Source organism: Papio anubis, chromosome 4, assembly GCF_008728515.1.
Source record: "Papio anubis isolate 15944 chromosome 4, Panubis1.0, whole genome shotgun sequence".
In the NCBI taxonomy this organism is placed as follows: Eukaryota; Metazoa; Chordata; class Mammalia; order Primates; family Cercopithecidae; genus Papio; species Papio anubis.
The window spans coordinates 60,903,215-60,930,742 of record NC_044979.1 but is presented as its reverse complement, the minus strand read 5'-3'; the positions used below and the strand labels follow the sequence as shown (position 1 = coordinate 60,930,742).

Sequence of the window (27,528 nt, the reverse complement as noted above, 5' to 3'; positions counted from 1 at the left end):
AAAAAGAAAGAAATTCTCAATTTGTGCGAACCTGGATGAACCTAAAATCAATAAAAAAAAAATATTGCATTATTCAACTTACATGAGATATCAAAAATGGTCAATTTTACAGATTCAAAGAGTGAAAAAGTGGTTGCCGGAAGTGGGGAGAAGGGAGAAATGGGAAGTGGACATGAGGTTTCAGTTAAGCAAGATGAATAAGCTCCAGAGATTTACTGTAAACATTGTACTTAGAGTCAGCAATAATACATTGTACATTTAAATGTGTGTTAGGATGATAGCTCTTATGTCGTGTTCTTGCCATAATATAATAAAATTTAGAAACAGAAAAATTACAACATCTTGAAAGAAAGTTTGGTGGGCTTAAAAAAAAACACAAAAAAACCAACTCTTTGTTTTCCCCCATGCTTCTTGTTTAATACTATTGTGGCTGCAGAATGCTTCATTTACATTCATATTTCATCTAGATGAATCAGAAATCTTTCAGAGAAATCCGGGTAGGCCTGATGAGGTACAATTGGAGAGCTGAAGAATGAGGCTGCAGCAGATACACAGCACAATTTAATGAGGCCAAAAGGTTTGAGAATTAGAACAAAATGTTTGAGTTCTTTTGTGAAATGTACTACTCTTGGGAATTAATCTACCTGATTATAGATAGGTATAGCTTTAAAACTGAATCCATGTTAATCTCCTCACACAGCTGTTCCAAATTATAATACATTTGCTTTATAATCTTTACCTGCAGCATTGTCATTCCTTAGGGCTCACCCATGTACATGAGACCTCCTTAAAAATAGTGCCAAAACTAAAATGAACTCGATCACGTAGTCCAAACAAATGAATAAAGGAAAGTAAAACCAGACATAGAGTTGAAAGATAATTCCCAGGGCTAGCAAAATTAAAAAATACTTTATTTTCCATAGAATAGCCAAGGGACTGCTTAGCAATACATACTTAAGATTGCCTAGCCAGTTAGGAAATAATTCTCCAACTGTTACCTTAATTCTAAGAATTAATTTAAAAAATGAAAAAACATTCAAATTAACAAAATAAAAATTTCAAAATAACTAGTAAATTGAATGAGAACAAACGAGAAAAAAATCATATGATAGATTTGAAATAACTTTCAAAGAATGCACATTTGAAGTTATAATCACTTGATAATATATCCATTTTGGACAATGCATTATTCTTAATGCACTTATTTTAAAGAATTTACTTTAAAAAGTGATCGAGAAAGTCTTTTCTATTTTGCTGTCATATCCAAACTAGAAATAGTCAATAGTTTATAAAATCTAAACCAAGTTACAAATAGCTGAACATGCAGATGTGTGTTATGTAGTTAGAGTGAACACTGTCAGTTTTTCAACAGATAGTAAGGAAGATAATCCATGGGAAGTAATTGATTGCATATCTACTGTCTCTGCTTGGCTTCTTCATCAGGCAAAAATAAAGCCTTTGGAGGAAATGTCCAAATATATGATAATGAAGGACATTTAACTTGTAACATTTAATTCTATTTAACACATGGATTGCTTCTAAAAACTTTTATTTAGATATTTTGATGCTTTCAACAGTTACTTAAATTTTTAGCTTTCGAATAGGGCTCCACCTTTGTTTATAAAAACCAAGTATTTATTCTGGAGTTACTGTGAAGCTGAAAACAAGAATTACCATGTAATATGCCCAGCCAGTAGCGTGATCATCAATTTAAAAGATATGTTTTATGCATATGTGTGTGCGTGTGTGTGTTCTTGTCTCTGATAACATTTACACTCGTTTCTCTTAGAGTAAAATTAATGTTGTCAGTCCCTCAAACTATGGAATATTTTACCAGGCACATCTTCAGCTTTGAATTATATGACTTTAATGCATTTTGCAAAGTCCTTTTAATATCTGAAACAAACTGAATGAAAAATGAGGCTAAGTATTACTTTAAGCACAGAGTATATGATATGATGTAAACTTTATAGCACAGAAATGACACATGAAATTCCAAGTAAAATTTACTACCTAGAATTGCAATTGCCCATTGTTTGTGTTAAAATGTTATGCCAGAAAGGCACTTTTTGCTGATTTTTCTGCGGTTCTCTTCTCTTCTCTGATTAAGAACTCTACTCACAATATATCTTCTCAGAGGGATTTTCCTCCACTCAACCTTTCTACAGTGGAACCTTTCCCCAGACACCCCCTTTATCATTCTCTATTTCAGCACCCTCTTTCTTCCTGGTCTTCTTTCCCTCATATTACCATTTTTTAATGATTTTAATGCTGTGTTTGCTTTTTATCTGGAGCATTCCTATCTAATATAAACTCCACGAAGTAGTTGTATACATTTGTAAACATACCAATGAATTCTTAAAGGATGGCACAGTACTTGATACGTGGTAGTTGCTCATTACTAGCAGATATGTTGGTCATATCAGTACATATGCAATAAATATGCTCCTAATCTATACAAAATTCATAAATGTTAGAAAAATTAAATAGCTTTGTTCTTTTAGAAGGAAATCATTAAAAACAATTTTTTTCTAAATATTGGAATGTGGAATAAAATTGATATAGATGTTCTTATATATGTCATCTTATAAGTGGGTAACACTTCAGCTTATATAATAAATGATTGTAGTGATGGCACCTTTCCCTTCACTCTAATCATCTAACACATAGTTTTTCATGAGCATTCTCATTATCAGTGTCAGCAAAGTATTTGACATTTCCCAAGAGGAACATTTGAAATAAATCACCATACAGCTTCTATTCTGCCCTCTCAGCTGATAATACTCTTTGCAGAACTGCAAATTGCTTGGAAATTCAGTGGACCCCCAGCTTATTCTTCCTTTATCTAGTACTCTAAATGCATATAGAGAAAAGGAAACCTCAGATTACTTACTTACAATCTGATGTTGTGAGGGTGATTCATAGTTGCTAGTGAATTAAAAATATCATAGCATGTATGTATGTCAAACACCCACATGTAAGACACATAAGAGAAATATTAGCTTGGTTCTTTTTGAATGTGTGTGCAAAACTTACATGACTACTACACTTTGTTGTCCTTTATAAAACAGTTTTTCTGTTTCATTCACTTGAACAAATTCAACAGACATTGATTAAATTCTTGTCTCCGTCAGACCCTCTAGCAGATGTGTCAGCCATATTTGTAAATTTACAATAAATACGGGAAATTTCATATAGATACATCTTATGTGGACATAATGGCATTTAGAAAATACTGACCCCTTTTCATCAGAGTTTGTTGCTAAGTATGATAAAGCACACCAAATTTGCTTATCTAGGAAGGTGTTATTTTGAGTTATTTTAGGTTCCTCTTGAGGCATAAAAGGCTAAAGACACACTAATGGAAAATATTACCTCATTTAATACTAACAGTTTGACTATAAAAGACAAACATTGGTGTCATCATCATCTTCATTACCATAGCTAACACAGAGCTTATAAATTCCATATATTAATGCCTTATATTACTGTTTCATTTACAACTGGAATAATCATATGATATAATAATAATATCATATGGTAACATCACCCCCGTTTTGGAAATAAGAAATCCAAAATCAGAAAAGTAAAGTAACTTGCTGAAAGTCGTACGGCTACTAAGTGGCAGAGTCAAGATGGTAATCTACAGTCTGAATTCCGTAACCTCACGCAGAATGCTCCTGACTGGCCATCTGTCTGTGTCTTTCTCTGAGCAGCTCAGTGGCTATGCTAATCATAATTTGCCCACCCAGGAGCCTGCCTTCAAGTCAGACAGCCAGAACTTCCCCACAGGGATCTACTCCTCACAGCTTTCACAGGCTAAGGTGGACCGCCAGAACTTTGCAGGCTGCAAGTAACTTTCAGATCCTTGGGCTTTATAAAATAAAGTGTGAAAGGTGAATTTGGACACTTCTATTTATTACATAATGCTATAAAACTGGAGATATAGACTTGTCAAATGCTCTGGATTCTGATGTCTTTGTGAATTATGGAAACCACAGTAGAATTGTATCCTAAAATATTCCATCCAATCTAGTATTTTCATAGGCTTAATGCCAAAAATTTTAGTACACAGAGTAGATTAATAAAACCTATTTCTGACTTCATTTTTCTAACATGATTCGAAGGCTGAAGTTTTTATTTTAGTTTTATTGGCTTTCTTCATAGACTAATTTCCATTATTCTTTGGAGATTTGCCTATTGTAAATTAAAGTTGAACTCTGGGTAACTGATAATTGTTGAGGTGACAGTTTCCAGTAACTGGGTTCTGCTGGGAAACAAATTCCTATGGCTTTTTAAAATAGGTTGACCCTGTGGCTTTGGAGAACTCTTAATTGAAGACAAGTATTTTAGTTTTCAAACAAAACAAAACAAAAACAGAGTAGCAGAAGTCAGAACTGTAGGATAAAGTTAAAATCAGTGGTATATAAGGAACAAATCAGTAATACATTGTAAATAGCCAAAACTGCTGTTACTTAAAAATCTTCTCAAATCAAGTAGGCCAGAGCTGTAATACCAAATTTGAATTATTGAATTATTGTTCCTTTCAGAGGAAAATTAGTTTTTGAAACAACTGAAAGTAAAATTATATAAGTTTATAACTATGTTAAAAAGCCATAGGGCCATAAGAATTTTTTTTTTTTTTTCCTTGAGATGGAGTCTCGCTCCGTGGCCAGGCTGAAGTGCAGTGGTGTGATCTCAGCTCACTGCAATCTCCGCCTCCCGGGTTCCAGCAACTCTCCTGCCTCAACTTCCCAAGTAGCTGGGATTACAGGTGTGCGCCACCATGCCCAGCTAATTTTTGTATTTTTAGTACAGACAGGGTTTCACCATGTTGGCCAGGATGGTCTTGATCTCCTGACCTCGTGATCTGCCTGCCGCAGCCTCCCAGAGTGCTGGGATTACAGACATGAGCTACTGTACCTGGCCAGGAATTTAATTTTTAAGTTTATTTCCACCCCCACCCCCTCCACCTGCAACCGAGACAGAATCTCACTGTGTTGCCCAGACTGGAGTGCGGTGGTGTGATCTAGGCTCACTGCAATCTCCACCTCCTGGGTTAAAGTGATTCTCCTGCCTCAGCACCCTAGGGTAGCTAGGATTACAGGTGTAATCCACCATGCTCAGCTAATTTTTGTATTTTTAGTAGAGATGGGGTCTCACTGTGTTGCCCAGGCTGGTCTCGAACTCCTGAGCTCAAGTGATCCACCCACCTCAGCCTCTCAAAGTGCTGGGATTATAAGCATGAGCCACCACACCTGGCCTTAAGTTTAATTTTATTGTCTGCTCTCCAAATTACTGCTTTTACAATTCTATAACTATGCATGAATCCAGAATTATAAGAATTTTTTTTTATTTTCTAGGAATAACATAGTACATAAATAAGTGTACTAAGTACACTTTATTTTGCCTAAAATAGTTGTTTACCTCCAGTAAGGATATCTGCTTATTTCGCATTAAATAAAAAGATTAAGAATGTATGATGATATGAGTATAGTGAAACAGCCCAAATTGCAAAATGCAAGACAACTAATAGCCCAGTTTTTGTCCTGCTCTTACCACATACTGTAATGAACTTATTGATATGTTGGATAACATCAAAGTCTATCTTAGATCCCTCTGGTAAGAAGTAGAAACCACTCAAGTGTCTATTCACTTGTTCTTCATTTAACAAATGTTTGTTTCCATTGATGAGTAATGTACTACAATAGATGCTAAATTGTATAATCTTGGTACTTTTAAAACCCAATCCAACATCTATTCAATACTAGCTTCCCACTGTATTTCTGTTGAAGACCTGTACTCCAGCATTACGAAAAATATTTGTCAAAGCCATCTGTTATTGTATATGTCTCATGTGGCTCTATGATGAAAATTTCATAGAAGTGAACATTTTGAAAGATGAACCTATCTAAAATCATACATGTTGAGAAACATTTAGTTAATTTTCTAGGAACATTTTACTCAGAACAGAAAAATTTCATCTGCATTTGTTATATGAACCTAGTGTTGTGATTATAAATATACTACTAGGCATGAGTAAAGGAATTTTTTTCTCCACAAAAGTCACCTTAGCCCGGATGTAGATATACTCTCATGTAAGTGATTTGCTTAAGTGAGAATTAAGATGAAATATTTAGCTTGTGTGACTACCAGTTAAGCATTTTGAGTTATTTTTATATGTCATTTTGTTTTTATGTAAGACCATGCAAATGTACTTAAAAGAACTGTACAAATACACATCTTTGAGAATGTAATTTACCTTAAATTTTTAATTGTACGTATTTGAAGAAATCACTTTATTTTTCTATAACTCCAAAATTATGGCTAAACAAGAACTGTAAGTTTAAAGAATTAAAAAAAAAAAAATAGAAGAAGCGGGTTATCAATCACCTCTATGGACTTTAGCATCTGGAATTTAGTTCATTGACTATTCCACATGGTGGCAGTAGTATAGTATGGAATAGGAGAAATGAAACCATTTACAATTCCAAGTAGAAATTTGTGTACACAAAAATTACTTTAAACTTAACCAATACATTATGTATACACACTATACAATATGTAATGTGAATGTTTATGAAATCAATGAAGTTAAAATTCTTATGGAATTAGCTTAAATGTACAAAGAAAAGACAAGTATGGCACTAAGGAATGAAATTTTTTTATTTTAATTTTTTTACTGTCATATGAAGAATGTGTGTAAGGCACTACAGTAGATCCTAAGTTTTGAATGACTTATATTAAACTTTTTTCTCAACTGAATATATATTTATAAGATCATTATAGAAAGCTCTAAGATAATCTATATAATCCATAAAATCATTAAATACCAGTGTGCGTATGTGTTTGTGTGTGTGTGTATGTATATACATATATATACATAAACCCAAGACAAAATGATCTTGGGTATATTAGATTGTGTAAATATTGTAATGGTAAGGCAGTTGTATAAATTATAAAGAAGGCTGCATTTGCAATTAGGATTTTACTAACCACTTGGAATAAAATTTCAGGAAAATAATGTCTTTAAAAATCTCTACAAGGCAAATGAAAATTGAGAAAAGGGGTACAAATTATACATTGATGATATGGGAATGATTCAGTTAGTTAATGCATCTTACATTTAAGTAGCCAAGAACCTATGTGAGAAAAAGAACAAAAAGAGTTTGGCATGTTTCAAAAATTATAATTAAAACTGACAGAATGTGCACTACCCCCAGCCCTGATCCCAAATACCTTAATTTTGAAAACTTCTGAGGGGTCCATGTAAGCAAACACATAGAAGTTAAGTGAAACTTTTATAGCAAAATAAATAAAGCAACAAGCTTTTTTTTTTTTTTTTTTTGCCTAGTGTTTATTTGGACTATTTGAATGATAACATCAGTCAAATAATCATATGTGTGAATCTGAGTGTAGCCTCAATGTTATTAGAAATGCTTGCCTTTCTGAGACATAGATATAAGATTCATATAGTCTTGTTTATTTTTTTAGTGAAAGTATTTTATGAAAAATGTTTTACTAGATGATTGTTGTGGTAACAGGAACTTCTAGACAAAGCCATGCTTCAGTTGAAAATTAGAGGTATGGGTTCAAATGTTAGTTGTGAGAGAGAACTCCCAGTGCTTTCTGGAGCATCTGGACTTTTTCCCTGACTTGAATTAATTTGATGATTGTTTAGGGTATGGCATTTAAATTGAATTATCAGTTAGGGTGGTCAACCTGCTTATAAAAATATTTCCATTTAGAAGTAAGCTCAACTATGTAAGCAGTAACCCTACGTTGAAATTTATAGACAGACCCAAAAATGACCTAACTGATGAATTAAAGAAAATGAAACCATTGCATTTTGATTGGAAATTCCTGGAGAGAAAGATAGATTGAGAGAGAGAAAAAAACCAACTTCTATCATTCACTTAGAAACAGTCATTTATACTTACAATTTGAAGTATTTAAAACTCGGATTATGTTCATCATGTGGCTTCTTACATAACCAGCTAAGGCAAACCTGGATGATGTAAGAGTGGCTCGCCTAAAACCTTACAAATGAAATAGCAACATCCCTGATGTATGTTTTGGGGACAGGGATTGTAATAATGTGATCTGTGTGGCCAAGACCAGTGAAAGAACAGAGAACAGATGTGAAATCTCTTTTGAGATTTGTGCTCTGAAATCATGTGCAACAGTTAAAAGACATAAAACAATTAGAAAATGTCCATTCAAATAGTCAATCAACATGAATTAGGGAAAAGCTCTTAACATAGTTCAAACTGGAATTTGAACTCATGGAAAAGTGATTTTCTGCACGTCTATATTTAGAAATAGCTAAAATGTTGGGTTGAGAGTGTTGGTTTACTTAGATTACTAAATTAGTAAAAATCAATATATGAAAAAATCATTTTATTAAGTATAGGTCGACCTCATGGAATTTACCTTTTATACTTTCACACTATTATTTAAATTTAGTGGCTTTCAATAAATACTTAAATTATAAAAACTCTCCATTGATTTTAAAATATTTTCATACTTTATAGCATGTTAGGAACAGTCAATATTTTGGTTATATTTAAAAATCATAGGAGCTTACTTACATGTGTCAGCCAACTTTTATAGAAAATAAGTAATATACTAACAACATAATCATATGTGTGCATCCTAATTATTTCCATGGTGAAAACCATCACAGAGTTTAATTGCCTTAAGCGACTTTGAAGTACAATGACCTTTCTGAATAGTTTTTCATTACTACATACCTATGAAATAGGGAAATAAACTTTTTTGCAGTGGCTCGCTATGTAGATAACATGTGTAACCATGTAAGACAGGTGAAGTGAGGTTGGACCTCAAAGATGTCTTTTCTTTTCTTTTCTTTTCTTTTCTTTTCTTTTCTTTTCTTTTCTTTTCTTTTCTTTTCTTTTCTTTTCTTTCTTCCCGTCCTTCCTCCCTCCCTTCCTTCCTTCCTTCCTTCCTTCCTTCCTTCCTTCCTTCCTTCCTTCCTTCCTTCCTTCCTTCCTTCTTTTCTTCTTTCTTTCCTTCTTTCCTTTTTTCCTTCTTTCTTTCTTTCTTTCTTTTTTTGAAACCGAGTTTCACTCTCATTGCCCAAGCTGGAGTGCAATGGCACAATCTCGGCTCACTGTAACCTCCACCTCCCAGTTTCAGGCGATTCTCCTGCCTCAGCCTCCCAAGTAGTTGGGATTACAGGCATGTATTACAAGGTCCAGCTAATTTTTTGTATTTTTAGTACAAACGGGGTTTCACCATGTTAGCCAGGATGGTCTCGAACTCCTGACTTCAGGTGATCCACCTGCCTCGGCCTCCCAAAGTGCTGGGATTACAAGCGTGAGTCACCGTGCCTGGCCATGAAAGATGTACTTTCTATGAATGAAACATTAGTCATGCTCCTGCCTGAGGAATGGAATATGCAAGAGGACACTTTGGTACAAATTTAAATGTAGCAACTGGAGTCTATGTTTACAGTAGGTTATGTGATTTTCCTCTGGTCCCTTTCTGAAGTCTTTACTGACCTCAGTTTTTCTTGTCGTATCATTCAACCAGAAAACACTCTTTTTAATAGAAATTTTAGCTGTTTTATTTTGCCATTCAATTAAATTTTATTAAGCCTAATGAATACCTATTTTTCAATTCATCTAGGTACGTGTATTCACGTTTTCAGTTGGTCAACACAATTATGACAGAGGACCTATTCAGTGGATGGCCTGTGAAAACAAAGGTAACAAATCTGTTTTCTTCTAGTAAACTAGAAGAAAAAATATTTTGGTAGCTGTTATTAGGTGTGCTTATTTAAAATAAGCTAAAGCTGTAGCTAACTTCTATAAGAATCAGGCAAGAGTAAGATTATGAACATGTTTCTATAGAGAAAACACATACAAATTTTGACATTAGCATTACATTATATGAAAATTCAGACATTGATTATATTTCCACATTTATAAAATAATGTATTACACTGAATTATACTGAATGATATATATCAGATATAATCTTACATGAAAAATTAGGAATGAAACAATATCTGAATTTCATAAAGCTTAAATATGAGAGTATGACATATATATTTTTTTCTCTGGGTGGTTTAATTACTGTTTTTGAAAAATCTTATGCATTCCAGGATAATTCAAATGTTGTGCAGTGAGCTCATATTTTCACTCGGAAAGAATGATGTTACTGAGAAAAAAATATATTAATTTGAAAAATGAACTGTGATGCCATGGCAACAAAAAGAACCTAAATTTTTTCTGAAAGTTATATTTAGGCAAAGATTTTATATAAATATAATAATTATCCATCATGTATCTTTAATAATTTATCCAATGAAAAAATATTTTTAATGATTCCATGTTTCTTATTCCTTCGTAGAAGAATAATACCTATTTTATAATAACTAAGAAATGTAGTGAAATTTTTCACAAAGCCTGTGTGTTTGTTGTGAAGATTCATTAACCATTTTCTTAATTTTGATATTTTAGTATTAGTTCAATTTTGAAGTGAAATATATTATTTTCAAAATACTCTTTATGAATATTTATAAAATAAAATAATTTTGTGGCCCTTTATTATAAAGTAACATTTATATATAAATATATATATGTATATTTCAGGTTATTATTATGAAATTCCTTCCATTGGTGCAATAAGAATCAATACTCAGGTATGATTATTTAAAGCTTGTTTAAATTTTTTTTTTCAAGTATAAGATACTTCTTTTCTGGTTTAAATATGCTCAATATGGAGAAAATTAGTAAGAATGAAAAGATCTGTAATATTACACTTATATTAAAATACTGAGTATCTTGGTGATATATTGGTTTTATTTTATTAACATTGCAAGTGTTTTCAAACATCCAAAACTCAGGTAAATAAAATGAGTATATTGTTACTCTCAGATGTTAAAAATATCATAGAAAATACAGAAAATCAAATTTTCTAAAAATACACTTCATGTAATTTGAACTTGATTCTGCAAACGATTTTTTAAAGTTTCTTCAAATTGTAGGTACCATGTATAAAATTAAACACTAATTATGCTGGACAAATTGTACAGGGACCTAGTTGGAACTTAAATACCTCCCAAATAACCCCTGTGGATCTATTTATCTATCTAAAATAAAGTTACAACAAGGAGATGATTTTTCTAACATCATTCAGTTGAAATCATGCCTGTTAAATAACTTTTTGTAGAATGTAGTAATTAAGTTAATTTAAATATTTATTATTTTAAAATAATCATAAATTACTATGAAAATTGCTACTCCTTTTTAAACACAGTTGAAGATCTACAAAATAAACAAAGTCAAAATTTAGCATAAATAACATGGCATTTGTGGAAGTGAATACTGAATACATTGAATGTTGAAATGAAACAGCAGCTGCATTTGAGTCTGATGTCTAGATTTGGCACAGTATTTCCTTTATTTTTTGATGTGTTTAAATGTAGTTTTGAATTTCAGCCAAACAATCTGTGATATGAAAGAAAGTATGTGGCTGCTTTATGATTTTAAATTTCTGCAATTCCACGCAGTAAATCACAGAGCCTTAAATAGTTCAGATTAACATGAAACAATTCACAAGGAACGTATTTCACTTATTGGCTGTAACACAGAAAACAATGTTCTGATTGTTACTGGAAAAAAACTTGGGTAGATACATTGTATAAATAATATAAGTCAAATATTGTTGATTCAAAATACGTAGCCATACCACTTAGGGAGTATCCAAAATAGAAATTAACTGATTATATATTCAGTCTCAATAATTTTGGTTCTATATTCATTTTTAACTCTAGGATTTTTTTTCTCTGTAATTTTTATTACAACACAGCATTCCTAGTTTTAACCACAACTTTTTCTTTTTTTCACAAACAGGAATATTTGGATGTTTTGGGAAGACCAATGGTTTTAGCAGGAGACAAAGCTAAGCAAGTCCAATGGACAAATGTGTACCTGGATGCATTGGTAAGAGGTTGAGCTGTTCAGTCAAAGACTTTCATAACAAAAGCACACAGATGATTTCTACTTCTTTCTAGATGATGTCTCTGTTTTCCTTTTCATTAAACCCTCACCCAAATTTCTTATATCACAGACCTGTTTCCTAGAATTTACATAATTTACATAAAAACATAGATTTGTATGTAGTAGAGAACTACAAATACGAAGTGTTAGCTTATTGTCTACTTGATCCCTTCATTGAGAATGTAGAATTTCCAACCTGGAATGTTGAACACATGGGCATTTCAGTAACTTTTTAAATTGTTAACGTAAAAAAAAAAGATGAAAGTCTTCGTGAACTAGAATCTATTTTTGCAGATTTTGAACAATAATTTAGAAGAAAGTATTTTTAAAGTATAGGAGCTAGTAGAAGCATAGAAGCATGTCTAGCCTCCACAACTATAGCTGAATCTGCTAAAACTCAGGAATACATGCTGTTAGATAGGCAAAAACTTTACCCTATACTAAAATCATCACAAACATCTTAATATATTAGTATAATCTTTTGTGCCAGATTCAACTTCAGACTTTTTATGGAAATATGTCATTGAGATGATCACATCTGGTGTGAAACCAACACATGTTAAATTGTCCATTGAACAACTGACATTTCAGTAAAGATATGTCATTATATTTAAAAGCAGTGGTTCTCAACAGGGGGGTCTTTTTGCCCCTTACAGTTCATTTGGAAAAAACTCTGTAGACATTTTTGATTGTCATGGCTTGAGGGGAGGGGTTGCTACTGGCATCTAGAGCAAGCTTGTCCAACCTGTGGCCCAGGACGGCTTGGAATGCAGCCCAACACAAACTTTTACACTTTCTGAAAACATTATGAATTTTTTTTTTTGCTCTTTTTAAAATCTCATCAGCTATTGTTAGTATTAGTGTATTTTAGGTGTGGCCCAAGACAATTCATCTTCTCTCAGTGTGGCCTACAGAAGCCAAAAGATTGGACACCCCTGAGTGGATAGAGGCCAGGCATGCTGTTAAACATCCTTTAATGCAGAGGAAAACTGCCCACCACACACAACAAAGAATTATCCCTCCAAAAATGTCAATAGGGCCAAAGTTGAAAATTGTTTACATGTAATTTTTACTTCCTGACATGAAAATTATAAATAATAATCATCGCACTTAAGCTTTATTCTTATGTTTAGTCTTAATGAGAAGAACTTATTAATGATTTACTAAAATAATATATTTGGAGAGAATCAAAATAATAAGAACTGAAAAATAAATGCTGATTCAGTAACCCTTTTCCGTACTTGGAGATCAGTTGTTACTACTTTTCCAAATGTAATGATGAACCCACAGGGCAAAATGCAGTCCATTTAGAATTACTTATCATTTGGTTTTTAGAAAATAAACATATACAGGAAGTTAGAAGAAAAATAGGCACTATTAACATAAGCCTTGCACGCTAAGAAAGATAAAATGAAGCATGAAGCTTGCTTACCTCAAGCCCTAGCTTAAAATGACTGTCCAGTGTTCCTTTTAGACATCACATATTTACTTAAGGTCACACAGTGATCCAAAGCTGTGGTCAAAATGTTGCACTTTTCAAATCCATCACAGGACAGTGTGTGATAGGAGGAGTCAATAATGATGCCCTGTTGTGTTTCCTTTGACTGGAAGTTCATTAGCCAGCATGTCTGCATTGCTGGTAAGGTTCTTACTGATAGCACAAATGACATTAGGAGGAAATGTTGGTTCTAAATGTGCTGTGCTATAAGCTGAAACTAAATGTAAAAAAAAAAGAAAAGAAAAGAAAGAAACACGTGAGTTTGCTATTCATTGGACACATACAGCATTCTTTTTACTGGTTTGAAAATGATAAAGTGATCCCCATATATTCCTAGTTATTTGTTTATAATCTCTCCACACAGCAGATTAAAAATATATGTTGGTCAAAAATAAACAGTTGTATTAAAAAGGAAAAGGTAAATATATTTTAAAACCAAATATAATGGATATAATGAGAAAAAGAATTCTGACTTCAAAATAAAGAAGCCAATATTGGGGCAAAGTGGATTGTGGTTAAGAAAATGGAGTCATTTTAGCTGGTCATATTACTGTAAGATTTTTGCTGTTGGTGGTGAAAAGTGAAACCATAGAAATGGAGTATAGCATAAAAATTGGGGGAGCACTGAGTATATCAAAAAAATGATACCCTGGTCATTTTTGGTGATAAGGGGAGATTAGGACAATATTATGGAAGGTTCATTTTAATTAGGAGACAAAGTGAAGCTCTTTATAAAAAGAGATATGACAAGAGTTGGGGCTCTAGAAAATATTTTTAAAATTCCAGGGTAGAGAAATCTTGTTTTATTTCTCTCTTATTTTCTAGAGACACATGCAGTGCTCAGGAGTAGAGTAGAAGTTTTTGGTCTACTTAATAAATGAGGAGAAAAAATTCAAGTTGGGTCCCAATGAGTTCATTCATAATTATCTTAAATCCAATATGTTAGTAATCTAGTAACTCACTTTAGGCTACATTTTACCATTTTTAGAAGCAAATAATGGTATGCAGTAAAAATGCAAAGGAAATGATTACATCCATATCTACCTCGTCTTAAACCACGGTAGCATTTTTAAAACTCTGCATATAGATTATACCTCTAAGAGACACTTCACCAAATCTTTACTGAATTACCTTTTGGATACAGTTTTATGAATTAATCTATTCATATATATGTATTATATATAATACATATATTATATATAATTGTATTAGTCTGTTCTCACGCTGCTGTGAAGAAATACCCGAGACTGAGTAATTGATAAAGAAGAGAGGTTTAATTGATTCACAGTTTCATGTGGCTGGAGAGGACTCCGGAAACTTAAAATCATGGAGGAAGGCACCTCTTCATGGGGCGGCAGGAGAGAGAATAAGTGCTGAGCAAAGGAGGAAGCCACTTATAAAAACATCAGATCTCGTGAGAAATTACTATCATGAGAATAGAATGGGGGAAACCGTCCCATTATTCAATTACTTCTGGATCCCTCCCACAACACGTGGGGATTATGGGAACAACAATTGAAGATGAGATTTGGGTGGGAACACAACCAAACCATGTCAATCATCATGCACCCAAATATGTTTCGTTGTTTCCTTAGTTGTATTTGTTGCAAATAATTTGGTATTTTGGTCTGCTGGAAGCTTCTCTATTATTGTCTCTCCTCCGTAATTCATTCATCATTCCCATTGAATTTGGGCCTCCTATGTGCCCAATTATGAACCACAACCTGATACCACAACATTTGCTCCCTGATATTAATAAAATTTTTAATGTTCTAATGAATAATGATTCCAAATCCAACTTTATGAACTCGGTTCTGATTCCAGAACTCTGTTCCAAGTTCATGAACTTTGGATTTGGAATCACTATTTGTGAGAAGATTAATAATATTTTCTCATTTTAGCAAATTCAAAATTTCAAACAATTTAAAAATTATTTTAAAGAGTGATTTTGATAAACAGGTAGTTTTGACATGAAATAGTGGCTAAAAATTATAATGGATATAGATGTCAGTAACAAAAGCAAACTCTGACTTGAAAATCAGTTTATTTCAACTAATCTCTATGAATTCATTTAATATATTAAATTATGTGCCGATTAATAGGATGGCATTATTTCTATTATGTTAAACTCTTCAGACTAGACTTTTATATTTGATGCTTTCAGTTGTCTTTTCTTCATCATTTTACCTTGTCAAAAAGTACTGCTTATTTTGGGGGCTACTTAGAAGTAGTATTGCTTCTTCTGAAGAATAACACGTACTTAGAATATCACAGATATGCAGTATCAATAGAATGTTTATTTTATTTATCATGCCATTCAACTGCACATTTGTCATTTGGCATGAAGTCTTTGGCTTAGGGCATAAAAAAATTAAGCATGAGGCTACAAAAAGGGAAGCTAAGTAAATCACTTAAAATAATATTTTATTATCACTGTGCTTATGGAGGCCCTGATATTAGGTGAACTATCACTATTAAAAAGGGGGAGGACAGAGAGTTACTGAAATGCATACAGGTGTTGACCAGTTGTGTAAGTTGATTATTTTTAAAGTTATCTTAGAGTATTATTTTAAATGTTTCATGCTTCAGTAGCTGCCTAGTAGGTCCTAATTTTCTCCAAGATATTTTCATTGATACTTTAAAAATAAATTTTAGTAGATATTCAAAATGAGTTACTAATGTTTTTGGCTCTTTGTAAAGTAACTAGAAAATGCAGTCTCAGATATCAAAGGCTAATGCACTCTGACAAAGCTTAAATTGTAATTTTAATTTGCCCTTTCTCTCTGAATCTATTTTTAGGAACTGGGACTTGTCATTACTGGAACTCTTCCGGTCTTCAACATAACCGGCCAATTTGAAAATAAGACAAACTTAAAGGTTAAAAGTTAATTGATAAAATTAATAATAATAAATGACAAACTGTGACGTTGAAGCTCAACATGGATAAGATATTTCCATAAGAAAATACATGCAGTGTAACTGTCTTGTGAGGCCAGAGGTCAAAGGCAACAGCTGCCTATGCGATAACCACCTGGGAAAAAGGAAATGCAGGTCAAACTCTCTGTTGCCCTAGAGCCAAGATTCAGCTTAACTCCACTTAACTATGACCTGATGAGAACACAGAGTCAGACTCTGGGAGTAATTATATGATAAATGGACAGTAATATTGTGTGTACATTTTAAGAATCCATCTGAGATATTAATGGAGTTTAGAAAGAAAAATCCAAAGACCAAAAGCATGGTGATGTTTGTATCAGGTGTACATTGGTATATTAAATCATTCCTCCCCAACTCCCAAACAGTAGCTTTTAAAAAATTATCTTGTAACTTAAGGATCTGATTTAAATTAATATTTCTCTTTATTTTTTTCTATTTTAGGGTACAAGAAGAATAATGTCATAGAATGCTTAATTTTTATAGCACTGGTTTTTTGGTCACTGCAGTAAAATGCCTATTTAAAAGTTCTAAAAAATACGTATCTTATACTTATTATGTCTTATTTGTTAAATGCTTTTGATTTTAAATAGGATTGCATTCCAGTTTTTTAGTTTGATTCAGAAGGAATTTGAGATTTTGAAGTTAAGAGTTTTTTAATACTAGAGACTGATTTTATAATATAGATGATATACTTGATTTGAGTGAATATTTATTTCCAGTTTATGGTTTCATGAAGTCTGTTGCAGTTAAGCATTGTTTGATCAGTTATTATATATCTCATTTGAACTCCTTATTTTAATAAGGAGGCCATAGAAAACAGTTATTTCTCTTTGGGGGCCCATGACCATTCTTAACTATCTGCAGGTTCTAAATATTGTAACTCATAAAAGAGTAACTCTCTAACTTTCTCATACGTGTTCAGAAATCTCACTGTGAACTAAGAGATTGCTCCAGTTGGGAAGTTTTTGCTCAGACTAGGATTGGTTCATGGAAAAGAGCATAGTTATTGACAGAACTTTCTTACTCTATCTGTACCTCCACAAAGTTTAAATGTTTTTGTAATTACTAGATTTTATAATTTTTTGCAAGCACATTTCAAATTTATTATTTTATAATTTATATAATTCCATTTGAAACAACAATTTTGGACTCAAAATTTTAACACAATTTCCATCTTTATGTCCCATGGAAGATCATGATGGCAGTTTGCCACAAATCTCCTCTACTTGCACCTAAAACTGTGATGCCTGTTGCTTGGTATATAGAAGTTATTAGCCGCGACTAGAAATAGTGTTTTTAGGATTTTATCACCAATATGGTCACATACTTTCAGGATAGTTACATACGCAGGAACTATCTGCAGCAAAAATCCAATGTGTTCTTATTCTATATTGTCTAATCTTTAAGCTGGACATTCTTGTGGCTTCTTAATTATAGTAAACCATAAAGTCAGTCTAAACTCACATACATAGACACACAGCGATAAGCGCTGACTGTACGATAGCAGTGAAAATAAATATTAGAAGAAAAGGGTACAAGAAGTGTCAAACATTTTTATTTATCTTTTATATATTTTAGCCTCAATTATCTAGATTTTCTTTGCTAAGGTAAATGATAATGATGATAAAGTTGTAGGAAACAAAGCTGAGAATCCTTGTAAATTGACAGTAAGAATGCTTCACTCTATATATACATTTAAACTAATATGGAATATAACCATAATGCCAGCAAAATATGAGCATATGATAATTGTGTAAAAATATGTAAATTTTTGATATAAAATGCCATTTTTGCTCTCTTATTATAGAACCAGCTGATTCTTGGTGTGATGGGGGTAGATGTGTCTTTGGAAGATATTAAAAGACTGACACCACGTTTTACAGTAAGATGAAATTTGCTCTTTTGATACCCTTTCTAGTTTAGAACTCTGTACTAATTTAGCTTGGCCACAAAGCACTTAGGTAATTCTCAAAAATTATGGGCAGTTATCTTAGCAAAGGAACTACATGGTTAAAAGCATCTCTAAAATAAAATGATTCCATGTTATCTTTCAACATACTATAAAATGTGTATTTAATACATTATGTATTTAAAAGAATATAGATTTCTAATTGTGACTCAGGCATATCTAAGCTTATATTTTTTCTTTTCCAGCTATGCCCCAATGGGTATTACTTTGCAATCGATCCTAATGGTTATGTTTTATTACATCCAAATCTTCAGCCAAAGGTCGGTATATAATTTGTTTACACTGGTTAGTGTTTTGTAGAATTAATGACTAATGTTCTTAATAGGATTGTTGTTTTAAAATTTACTATATAACACTAAATATCAAAGTACAGTCTGTAACGTGGCTCTCTTAGATGACAAGACAACACATCATAATATATGAAAGAGTGAAAGCAGTTTTCATTTTCTGTTACCAATTTAGCTGCACTAGTATTTTTATCTCAAAGACAGCCATTATCACCCACTGAGCCTCAATTTCATGCATCCCACTTCTGACTTTGATTTTAAGGCTGTAAGATAATAAAGGATATTGCTCCAGACATGAGTTTGAACCTGATAAATATTAGTAATGTTCGTCTATGTCCAGGTCACATTTTCTATTGCCCTTCTCTTCTAGTAATTAACTCTGCTTTCCATCTCCCAGAATGGTTTTCCTTTTACTTTAGGACAGGCCTGTAAAGAGATGTAAGAGATTGAATAAGTAAAATTCATGAGATGGGCTTCAGAAATGGGAAATATTTATTAATCAGCAAGTTAATCTGAAAGAGATAAAATGCCATCGATGAACCATATTATCTTAATTTTTATGCCTATTTTCTCAAGATATTTTCATCAATTATCTTGTACAACTCATTTCACTCTTCATGAACTGCTTCACAGGGCATTAATAGCAAAATTTATTTAGACATAAAATTAATCAAAGTCTTATAATTGTAACCTTAGAAGCATCTGTTTAGTTATTGCTTAACTTTGAAGATAATATTGAAGATCCTTTAAACCATGCAGACTTATGCATACTACTTCTTTCTCCCGAGTCATGGATATGTAATGTTAGCCATATATTAGAATATACCACAAGTGTGTGAACATACACACAGTTGTGTCATTTAAATATTGTTCAAATCCATAAGAGAACTATTGATATTGAATGCAAAACTACATTAAATGTAATACATTAATTATCTATTTTAATACATTAAATAATATTACATTTTATAACTGATGTCTACTTTAATTTATCTGACTTTGGAACTTATTTCCATATCAAATTCATCATATAATTACTTGTAGCACATGTAGCTGTTGATCACCCTAGTTATGCTAAATGTGTTATTTTAATATAAATGTTGCATAAGTACTTTTTCATATTATTATTAAACTACCACAGCTCTTTAAAAGCATAACCTGTTAAATTCCTCTTAAAAGAGTAATTTATGTTTGGCTAATCATCCTATGATTTTGCTATAGCTTGAAAACTTATCTTTTTATATCTTAATTTTTTTTTATAATTTTGCAGTATTATTGTTTGGGCTTTGTATATACAGTGTATTTTCAATTAAATTTCCCCTAACTAAAGTAATTCAAAAGTAATAAAAGTGTAACGTGGGCTGGGTGCGGTGGCTCCCACTTATAATCCCAGCACTTTGGGAGGCCGAGGCAGGTGGATCACCTGAGGGCAGGAGTTCGAGACCAGCCTGGCCAACATGGTGAAACCCTGTCTGTACTAAAAATACAAAATTAGCCGGGCGTGGCAGTGCTTGCCTGTAATCCCAGCTACTCAGGAGGCTAAGTCAGGGGAATCTCTTGAACCTGGGAGGCGAAGGTTGCAGTGAGCCGAGACCACTCCATTGCACTCCAGCCTGGGCAACAAGAGCGAAACTCCGTCTCAAAAAAAAAAAAAAAAGTGTAATGTGATGAAGGGTGAGTGTGAAGGATCTCTAGTTTTATAATTATAAACCTTAACCCTCACCCAAAGGAACTAAAATATATCATAGACAAAAAGAAGAATAAGGACAATAATGCATATATGATGGAGAGATATATATGTATAAATCTACCATCTAATGGCTGTAACAGTTTAGGTGGTTTTCATAGTCAAAGAGAAGTAATAATTTGAAGTTTTTTTCTTTTCTACATTCCACTAATAACCAATATTTATGTAGAAAATATTACTATTTGAATGACATTAACCTATATTTGGTTCATATTTGAAATAATTCACTAAAATTTATAATAGTACAGAGAAAACAAATTCTTTAGCAACTTCATTAAAGCCCAACTGATATTTTTCTTCCATATTATAAATTAGCTTTTCATATCTTTATATTTGGATTTTACTAAAGCAAATATTAATATGTAACAGAAAGACATCTCCAAAAATACTATTTCAGAACACCATGAAAAAGAAATTATTCTGAATATCAGTTTATTCTTTATTTCTGAAGTTCATGCTTGTGAATTAAATATGCTTGTGAATTCTCATCATTAACTCAGTAAATATTATGATTTCCGTTTTGTGGCTAAAGGAGGACGCTATACAGATTGATACAAGACCTCATAAAAGGATGACATAGCATAAGATAATTGCTTTAGAAATACGCAAATACAAAGGAACATATGGTGACAGTATACTAACAAAATTAATCTTAATTATTTTATCAGAAATTCATTAATACAAGTGAAGAAAAATAATGCTTATCTATAGCAGCCATTATTATTTAACAAGGTGAAAGTCTAATGTTATGCAAGTATTTTTTGATCAATGCCTGTGTTTTCCTCCTGATATGGAACCTTAATTAAAAATATTTCAGTGAAGGTTTTTTTGTAGATGAGTATTCTTTAAAAGCCCCCAGAATATCATTAAATAAAATAGCTACGGACTTTTCACATATTTAATTTCTAAGGACTCATAACATTTTCTAAGCTTGTACTTTTACCAGCATGACCACATTTTGACATGTGTTGAATTATATATTCTGCTTTATTACAAAAAGCATTTTAACTTTCTTCCATTTTGTGTCATTGAAATAACCAGGTTAGGTCTACTTAGTTAGATACCTCATTTTGTTCAATTCTAAGAAATATGTATTGTATAGGAAATTGTGCATAATCTATGTTTGAGAAGTTAATATTTAAAATAAATCTACACTGTTATGGTTACATTCTCCATTAGTTCCACAGATAGAACATTTGGTATCACTTCAGAAAACAAAGGCACAAATATTAAACATTAAAACTTTTTAATATCATATAATTTTCTTAGTTCATTCAGGCTGCTATAACAAAATACCATAGACTGGGTGGCTTATAAACAGAATTTAGTAACTCACAGTTCTGAAAATTGGGAAGTACAAGATGAAGGCTTGGACAGATTGGTGTTCTGTGAGGGTTTGCCTCCCTATTCACAGCCATCTTCTCACTCTAACCTCACACGGAGGAGAAGGGGTGAGACGTTTCTCTCTAGGGCCTCTTTTATAAGGGCACCAATCCCATTCAGGAGGGACCCACCAACCAGGACCTAATCACCTCCCAAAAGCCTTTGGATACCGTCATCTCTGGGGATGAGGATTTCAACATATAAATCGAGGGATGGACATTAAAAGTATTTATATTTGGGTCGTGTAAATTCTAACAATTGTTACTTTTCTTTTTCTTTTTTTTTTTTTTTCTTTTTTTGGTCAAATCGATGGAAAACTAATCTGAGACAAACAACCTTTTTTCCCACTTCCCAAATATGTACTTTTCTAGAAAAAGAAAAATAATAGTCATTTTTCTTAAAAATGACTATTCATGTAACAGTTTTTATTCGTTGAAGATATTTTTAAATTTTTATTTTATTGACTCATGAACTCCATACCTACCAAATACTTTGAATTCTAAATCTATCATTTAGACCTTTTTCCAATCAAGGAAATATCTGAGGAAAATTGATTATAGGATAGAACCCCTACCTATGTTGATATGTAGTATGATGAATTACCATTTTTCTGTTGCTTCAGCCTATTGGTGTAGGTATACCAACAGTTAATTTAAGAAAAAGGAGACCCAATGTCCAGGTAACGGTGAATGAAGGTAGATTTAACAGTGCTTTCAAATTTGCTAAATCCGAGTTGAGATTAAGCTTCTGTTTAAAGCTTATATAATTAAAGCTGCCTTTCCTGACATCAAGCTTCCAGAGCATGAAATGGAGATGAGCATCATTTCTTAATAAACCAGAGCAAAAATGTTATTAATAATGGTAGAGGGTATGTATTGGCTAACTAAAGATTGCAAAGTCAATTATGGAATCAGGTTAATAATCAGAGAAATCATAAAGAGATGGCTTCTAAAAATAAATTTGTTATTAAAATTATAAAATTAATGTCAAATTCATGTGATCCTAACAATTTGCTTGTAAATTTACTTCTAAGTGGAAATAAAATACAATTCCTATGTGACAGTTGCCATAAGCCACAGATTTTAAGCCAAAACCTCTAAAAAGTGTAATTTGGGGTTAGACATTAAAGAAATTTCCCTTAGCTAATTAAAAATGTACCAAAGTGCAAATAAGTAGTGAATTTTATTACCTGGCAAACTCATTGCAAAAGCTTTTCCTTTTGGCAACAAAACTTCCGTTATCATATGTATGCAATATTTCTATATGCACAGTAAAACTATTAATAATCAGCATAAAAGGATACTTCCCACAGCTTAGCAAGAGAATTTCAGAATTTCAAAGGATGTTCAACATTATTTAAGATTTTAGGCCGGGCGCGGTGGCTCAAGCCTGTAATCCCAGCACTTTGGGAGGCCGAGACGGGCGGATCACGAGGTCAGGAGATCGAGACCATCCTGGCTAACACGGTGAAACCCCGTCTCTACTAAAAAATACAAAAAACTAGCCGGGCGAAGTGGCGGGCGCCTGTGGTCCCAGCTACTCGGGAGGCTGAGGCAGGAGAATGGCGTGAACCCGGGAGGCGGAGCTTGCAGTGAGCTGAGATCCGGCCACCGCACTCCAGCCTGGGCGACAGAGCCAGACTCAGTCTCAAAAAAAAAAAAAAAAAAAAAAAAAAAAAAAGATTTTATAGGTAAGCCTACCATTTCTTTAAAAAAGTTGGTGACATTAAGGCCAACCGCGGTGGCTTACGCCTGTAATCTCAGCACTGTGGGAGGCTGAGGAGGGCGGATCACAAGGTCAGCAGTTCAAGACCAGCCTGGCCAACATAGTGAAACCCTGTCTCTACTTAAAACATAAAAATAAAAAAATACAAAAGAAATTAGTTAGGCATGGTGGCACATGCCAGTAGTCCCAGCTACTCGAGAAGCTGAGGCAGGGAATCGCTTGGACCGGGAGGTAGAGGTTGCGGTGAGCCAATATTGTGCCACTGCCTCCAGGCTGGGTGACAGAGCGAGACCCATCTCAAAAAAAAAAAAAAAATGAATAAATACATAAAAAAGTGGGTGACATTAAAACGAAGAGATAATATGTCATTAAGAAGAGATGGATAAGCTATGAAGTAGTAGAACTGAGTGCTAGTTTGGTTCTAATAGCCAACACTGTTCTTGAGCACTCCACTAAATCCTGTAGTGCTTCAATTTCTTCATCTGAAAAGCAGGAGAATTGAACTAGTCACTAGTTTCCATCCTACACAGTATATTCACCTAGGAAATTAAATATGTATGTCAGTTCCCTGCCTCATCCTCTGAAAATTCTGATTTAATTTGGCAGTGATGGCACCAGGCCTCTAAATCGTTTTTGTTTTGTTTCGTTTATTTTATTTATTTTTTTTTCTGAGATGAGTCTCACTGTGTCGCTAGGCTGGAGTGCAGTGGCATGATCTCAGCTTACTGCAACCTCTGCCTCCCGGGTTCATATGATTCTCCTGCTTCAGCCTCCCAAGTAGCTGGGATTACAGCTTCTGGCCACCATGCCCAGCTAATTTTTGTATTTTTAGTAGAGACGGGGTTTCATTACCTTGTCCAGGACGGTCTCAATCTCTCGACTTCGTGATCCACCCGCCTCGGCCTGCCAAAGTGCTGGGATTACAAGCATGAGCCACCGTGCCTGGCCTCTAAATAGTAAATTTTTAAAGCTCCCCATGGAGTTCTAAAGTGCAGAGCCACTGAACTAGTTGAGAAGCTTTAACTCCCTTCCAGTGCTAGAATTTTAGAACAAATTGAATTTCATATTGTTGCATATGAAAGTCTTCATATCTTTTATAATTTCCTATAAAGTTTAAAATTATGTTTATGCCTTTCTTGATATAGTAAATTATTTTGTTACTATCCTTGCATGTTTCTTTTTATGTATTATCTTATACGTTTGCAGTCATGTGCATTTTAGTGAATTTTTGTTTTTGCAGCAACCTCAAATATTGCATGTAACTCTTAACAATATAATTAAAAAATAAACAACCTGAAAATGGTTTGTTTTATTTTTGTTTTCATTCTAAGAAAACTCTAAATGGCAAACTAGCAACCACACAAGACTCCTCAATTTGAAGGATATTTTTGAACTAAGTATCATTTGTAATACTATCTAGTAATTATTTCAATTTAAAATTTGTTAACTTTGCATTCTTCTGTTTCCACAAATGGTATGGTAGTTATTTCCATTGATATCCACATTTTGCAAATGAGAAATACTAGGTATTTTAAATATCAAACAAAAATAATGGGTATGCGAGACTATTTTCCAGTTCTTCAGCCTCTCTTGGTGCTTTCTTATTGAAACATTACGCTTTTGAATTTTGTAGTCACCATGCCCTTGATGGATCTTTTAAAAAAATGGTCAGCTAGATTGCTATTTTAAAAGTACAAGTTATGCATTGAGGTTTTTCTTTTATGATTTCATTTTCTTCTCTGTGTCTTTGTATGCTGGATTGGGACATGATCTTCATATTGCCAATTCTTCCTGATAATGCCTCCTCCATGCATGCTGTTTGGGTCTGGTCATGCTATGCATTATCCATTGCATGTAAGATAAATACTCTTATTTCTGTTTACTTTTTATTATTTTCATTATTTTGACTTTGTTTTGCAGTGAGTTTGTTAAAATTTTAATGCTGATACGGTGTTTGTGTGAAGACGGTTTATTTCATGGGACATTAAATGAGCAATGCTGAATAATATTGTAAACTTTAGAGTATCCTTTTGTTAGGGACTTCCTAGGTTTCATTTTTTAACAAAGAAATTAGAAGGATTTTCAACATTGGCTTTTTTCTTCTTCTTTTAAAATACACTAGATTTCAAATGAGTATTTCCTTTTCAGGCAGTAAGATGTCATCAGTAGCTTACCAATACTGGTCAGCATTTTCACCTTTGAAAAATTTAATACTTATTTTCAGTATTCTAGAATCTTCTGATGATAGCGATAGACTACTTAAGCAGTGAATATTTTTTCAATTAAAGTGCCAGACATGGCTGTTTTTTAAAATTTGCCTTTAAGAATGTTCATTTATCAAAAACCATAGCAATAAAAAATTTTCATCTTTAGGTGGAATTACTCTTTGAAGAAAGAAGGCATTTTTGTCAGTAAATATTTGCCATGTATACTATGTCATTCAGCATCTTGATAAGATATGCTTAATTTTAGTACATTTTTACTTATTGCAACTGTCTTGGTCAGTTTCTTCCTAAAACAGTGCTTAAAACAGTGATGATCCGAATATCTTTTGAAAGAGCCTGTGAGGCTTATATTATTAAAGTTTGAATGACCTTTGCACTAATCCAGCATAGTTTGCATTTGTTACTGGTATCTAGTTATCAGATTTAGGTAATATTTTAATAAAAATTAAAAATTCAATTTATAAAATTTTGCAATTATAAATTACATATACCTATTATGATTTTATTGGTCTAGTAAGCTTTAAAGTTTTAGTATGACATGTTACATTACTTAGGAAGTTATAGAGGAATTAACTGTATTTTGTTTATCAAATAGTTCAATGAATCTTCATTTTGCAATTGAGAAAATATGAGGTAAATTTGCCAGACTAACAGTATCATTTTATATAATGATATCGATAAATAAGAATTTATCTTATTCCCCAGTGTTATTTATTTATTATTATATACCAGCAAGAAGAAGCAATAGGAAATAGTATTCAGTGAACCCAGGGGTTATTATCCTAGTAAGACTTTAATTATAATAGCTAATCTTAAAATCTTTATGACAACCACAAGTTTATCTTACGCATTCTGATGTCATTTGAATTATTAAAATATAAAATTTATTAGATTGAAATATATGAAGCACACTTGCACCTTTTCTTTATACACTTTCAGAAGGAAGAACAGGTCCAATAGAATGTTTTACTTGGCAAATGTAAACGTAATTTTAAAACATTTTATCATACACTTTTTTTTTTTTTTTTTTTTTTACAAATTTTAAAAGTATGCCTACATGTTTCCATTGTTTTATGGCCAAATAAGTTATCCAAATGGCTATATTTTGCCCCTTTCCCATGCTAATTAATGAAAAGGAAGTTGTGAATGATTCTTCAAAAGTAGTGTGCCCAAAGAGCTTGTGATTAGAAATGCAGTATCAAATACACCACTCAAAATGAGACTCTCTTCACTTGGTTATTAATTAAGATTGCCTGCACTGAAAGCTCAATCTCTAGCTTTTATATATGTAAGCTATATATATTATATATATATATATATATATATGAATGAAAGAAGATACCTTTAGATAGTTATTGTATCCTAGGTAAGTAATTTTTGCACAATTAATTTCATAAATACCCATTGAATTGTTTTATACACAGCATCATTGTATAATGTTACGTGTACCTAATTATTATTGTTTTCTGTGTAGAATCCCAAATCTCAGGAGCCAGTAACATTGGATTTCCTTGATGCAGAGTTAGAGAATGATATTAAAGTGGAGGTGAGTGGAATCAGTAAGACTAAACAATTCCTCAGGTCAGATGTTGCTGTGCACTCCTTCTACAGGTATCTGTTGAACAGCTACAATGTGTTAGCTTGTCTGTTAGATACTGTGTACACAAAGATGAATGTTCTGTGTCATTAAAATTTTCTAGATCCTGGGTTTTCCTATCCAAAAGATCA

General features: G+C 32.7%; 1 protein-coding gene across 11 annotated transcripts in view; it reads left to right on the top strand.

Annotated features, from left to right (window-relative positions):
• CACNA2D1 (calcium voltage-gated channel auxiliary subunit alpha2delta 1) overlaps positions 1-27,528 on the top strand; it is a 506,034-nt gene that overhangs the window by 427,085 nt on the left and 51,421 nt on the right. For 5 of the 11 annotated variants that reach the window (XM_021936120.2, XM_021936118.2, XM_021936116.2 and 2 more), the window contains 8 exons: positions 9,652-9,730; positions 10,620-10,669; positions 11,883-11,972; positions 16,327-16,404; positions 18,272-18,346; positions 18,619-18,693; positions 22,473-22,529; positions 27,275-27,346. In XM_021936120.2, the coding sequence (XP_021791812.1) occupies positions 9,652-9,730; positions 10,620-10,669; positions 11,883-11,972; positions 16,327-16,404; positions 18,272-18,346; positions 18,619-18,693; positions 22,473-22,529; positions 27,275-27,346 (576 nt within the window). The remainder of the gene's footprint in view (positions 1-9,651; positions 9,731-10,619; positions 10,670-11,882; positions 11,973-16,326; positions 16,405-18,271; positions 18,347-18,618; positions 18,694-22,472; positions 22,530-27,274; positions 27,347-27,528) is intronic. The other 6 variants (XM_021936123.2, XM_021936126.2, XM_021936121.2 and 3 more) reach the window with 2 other exon arrangements.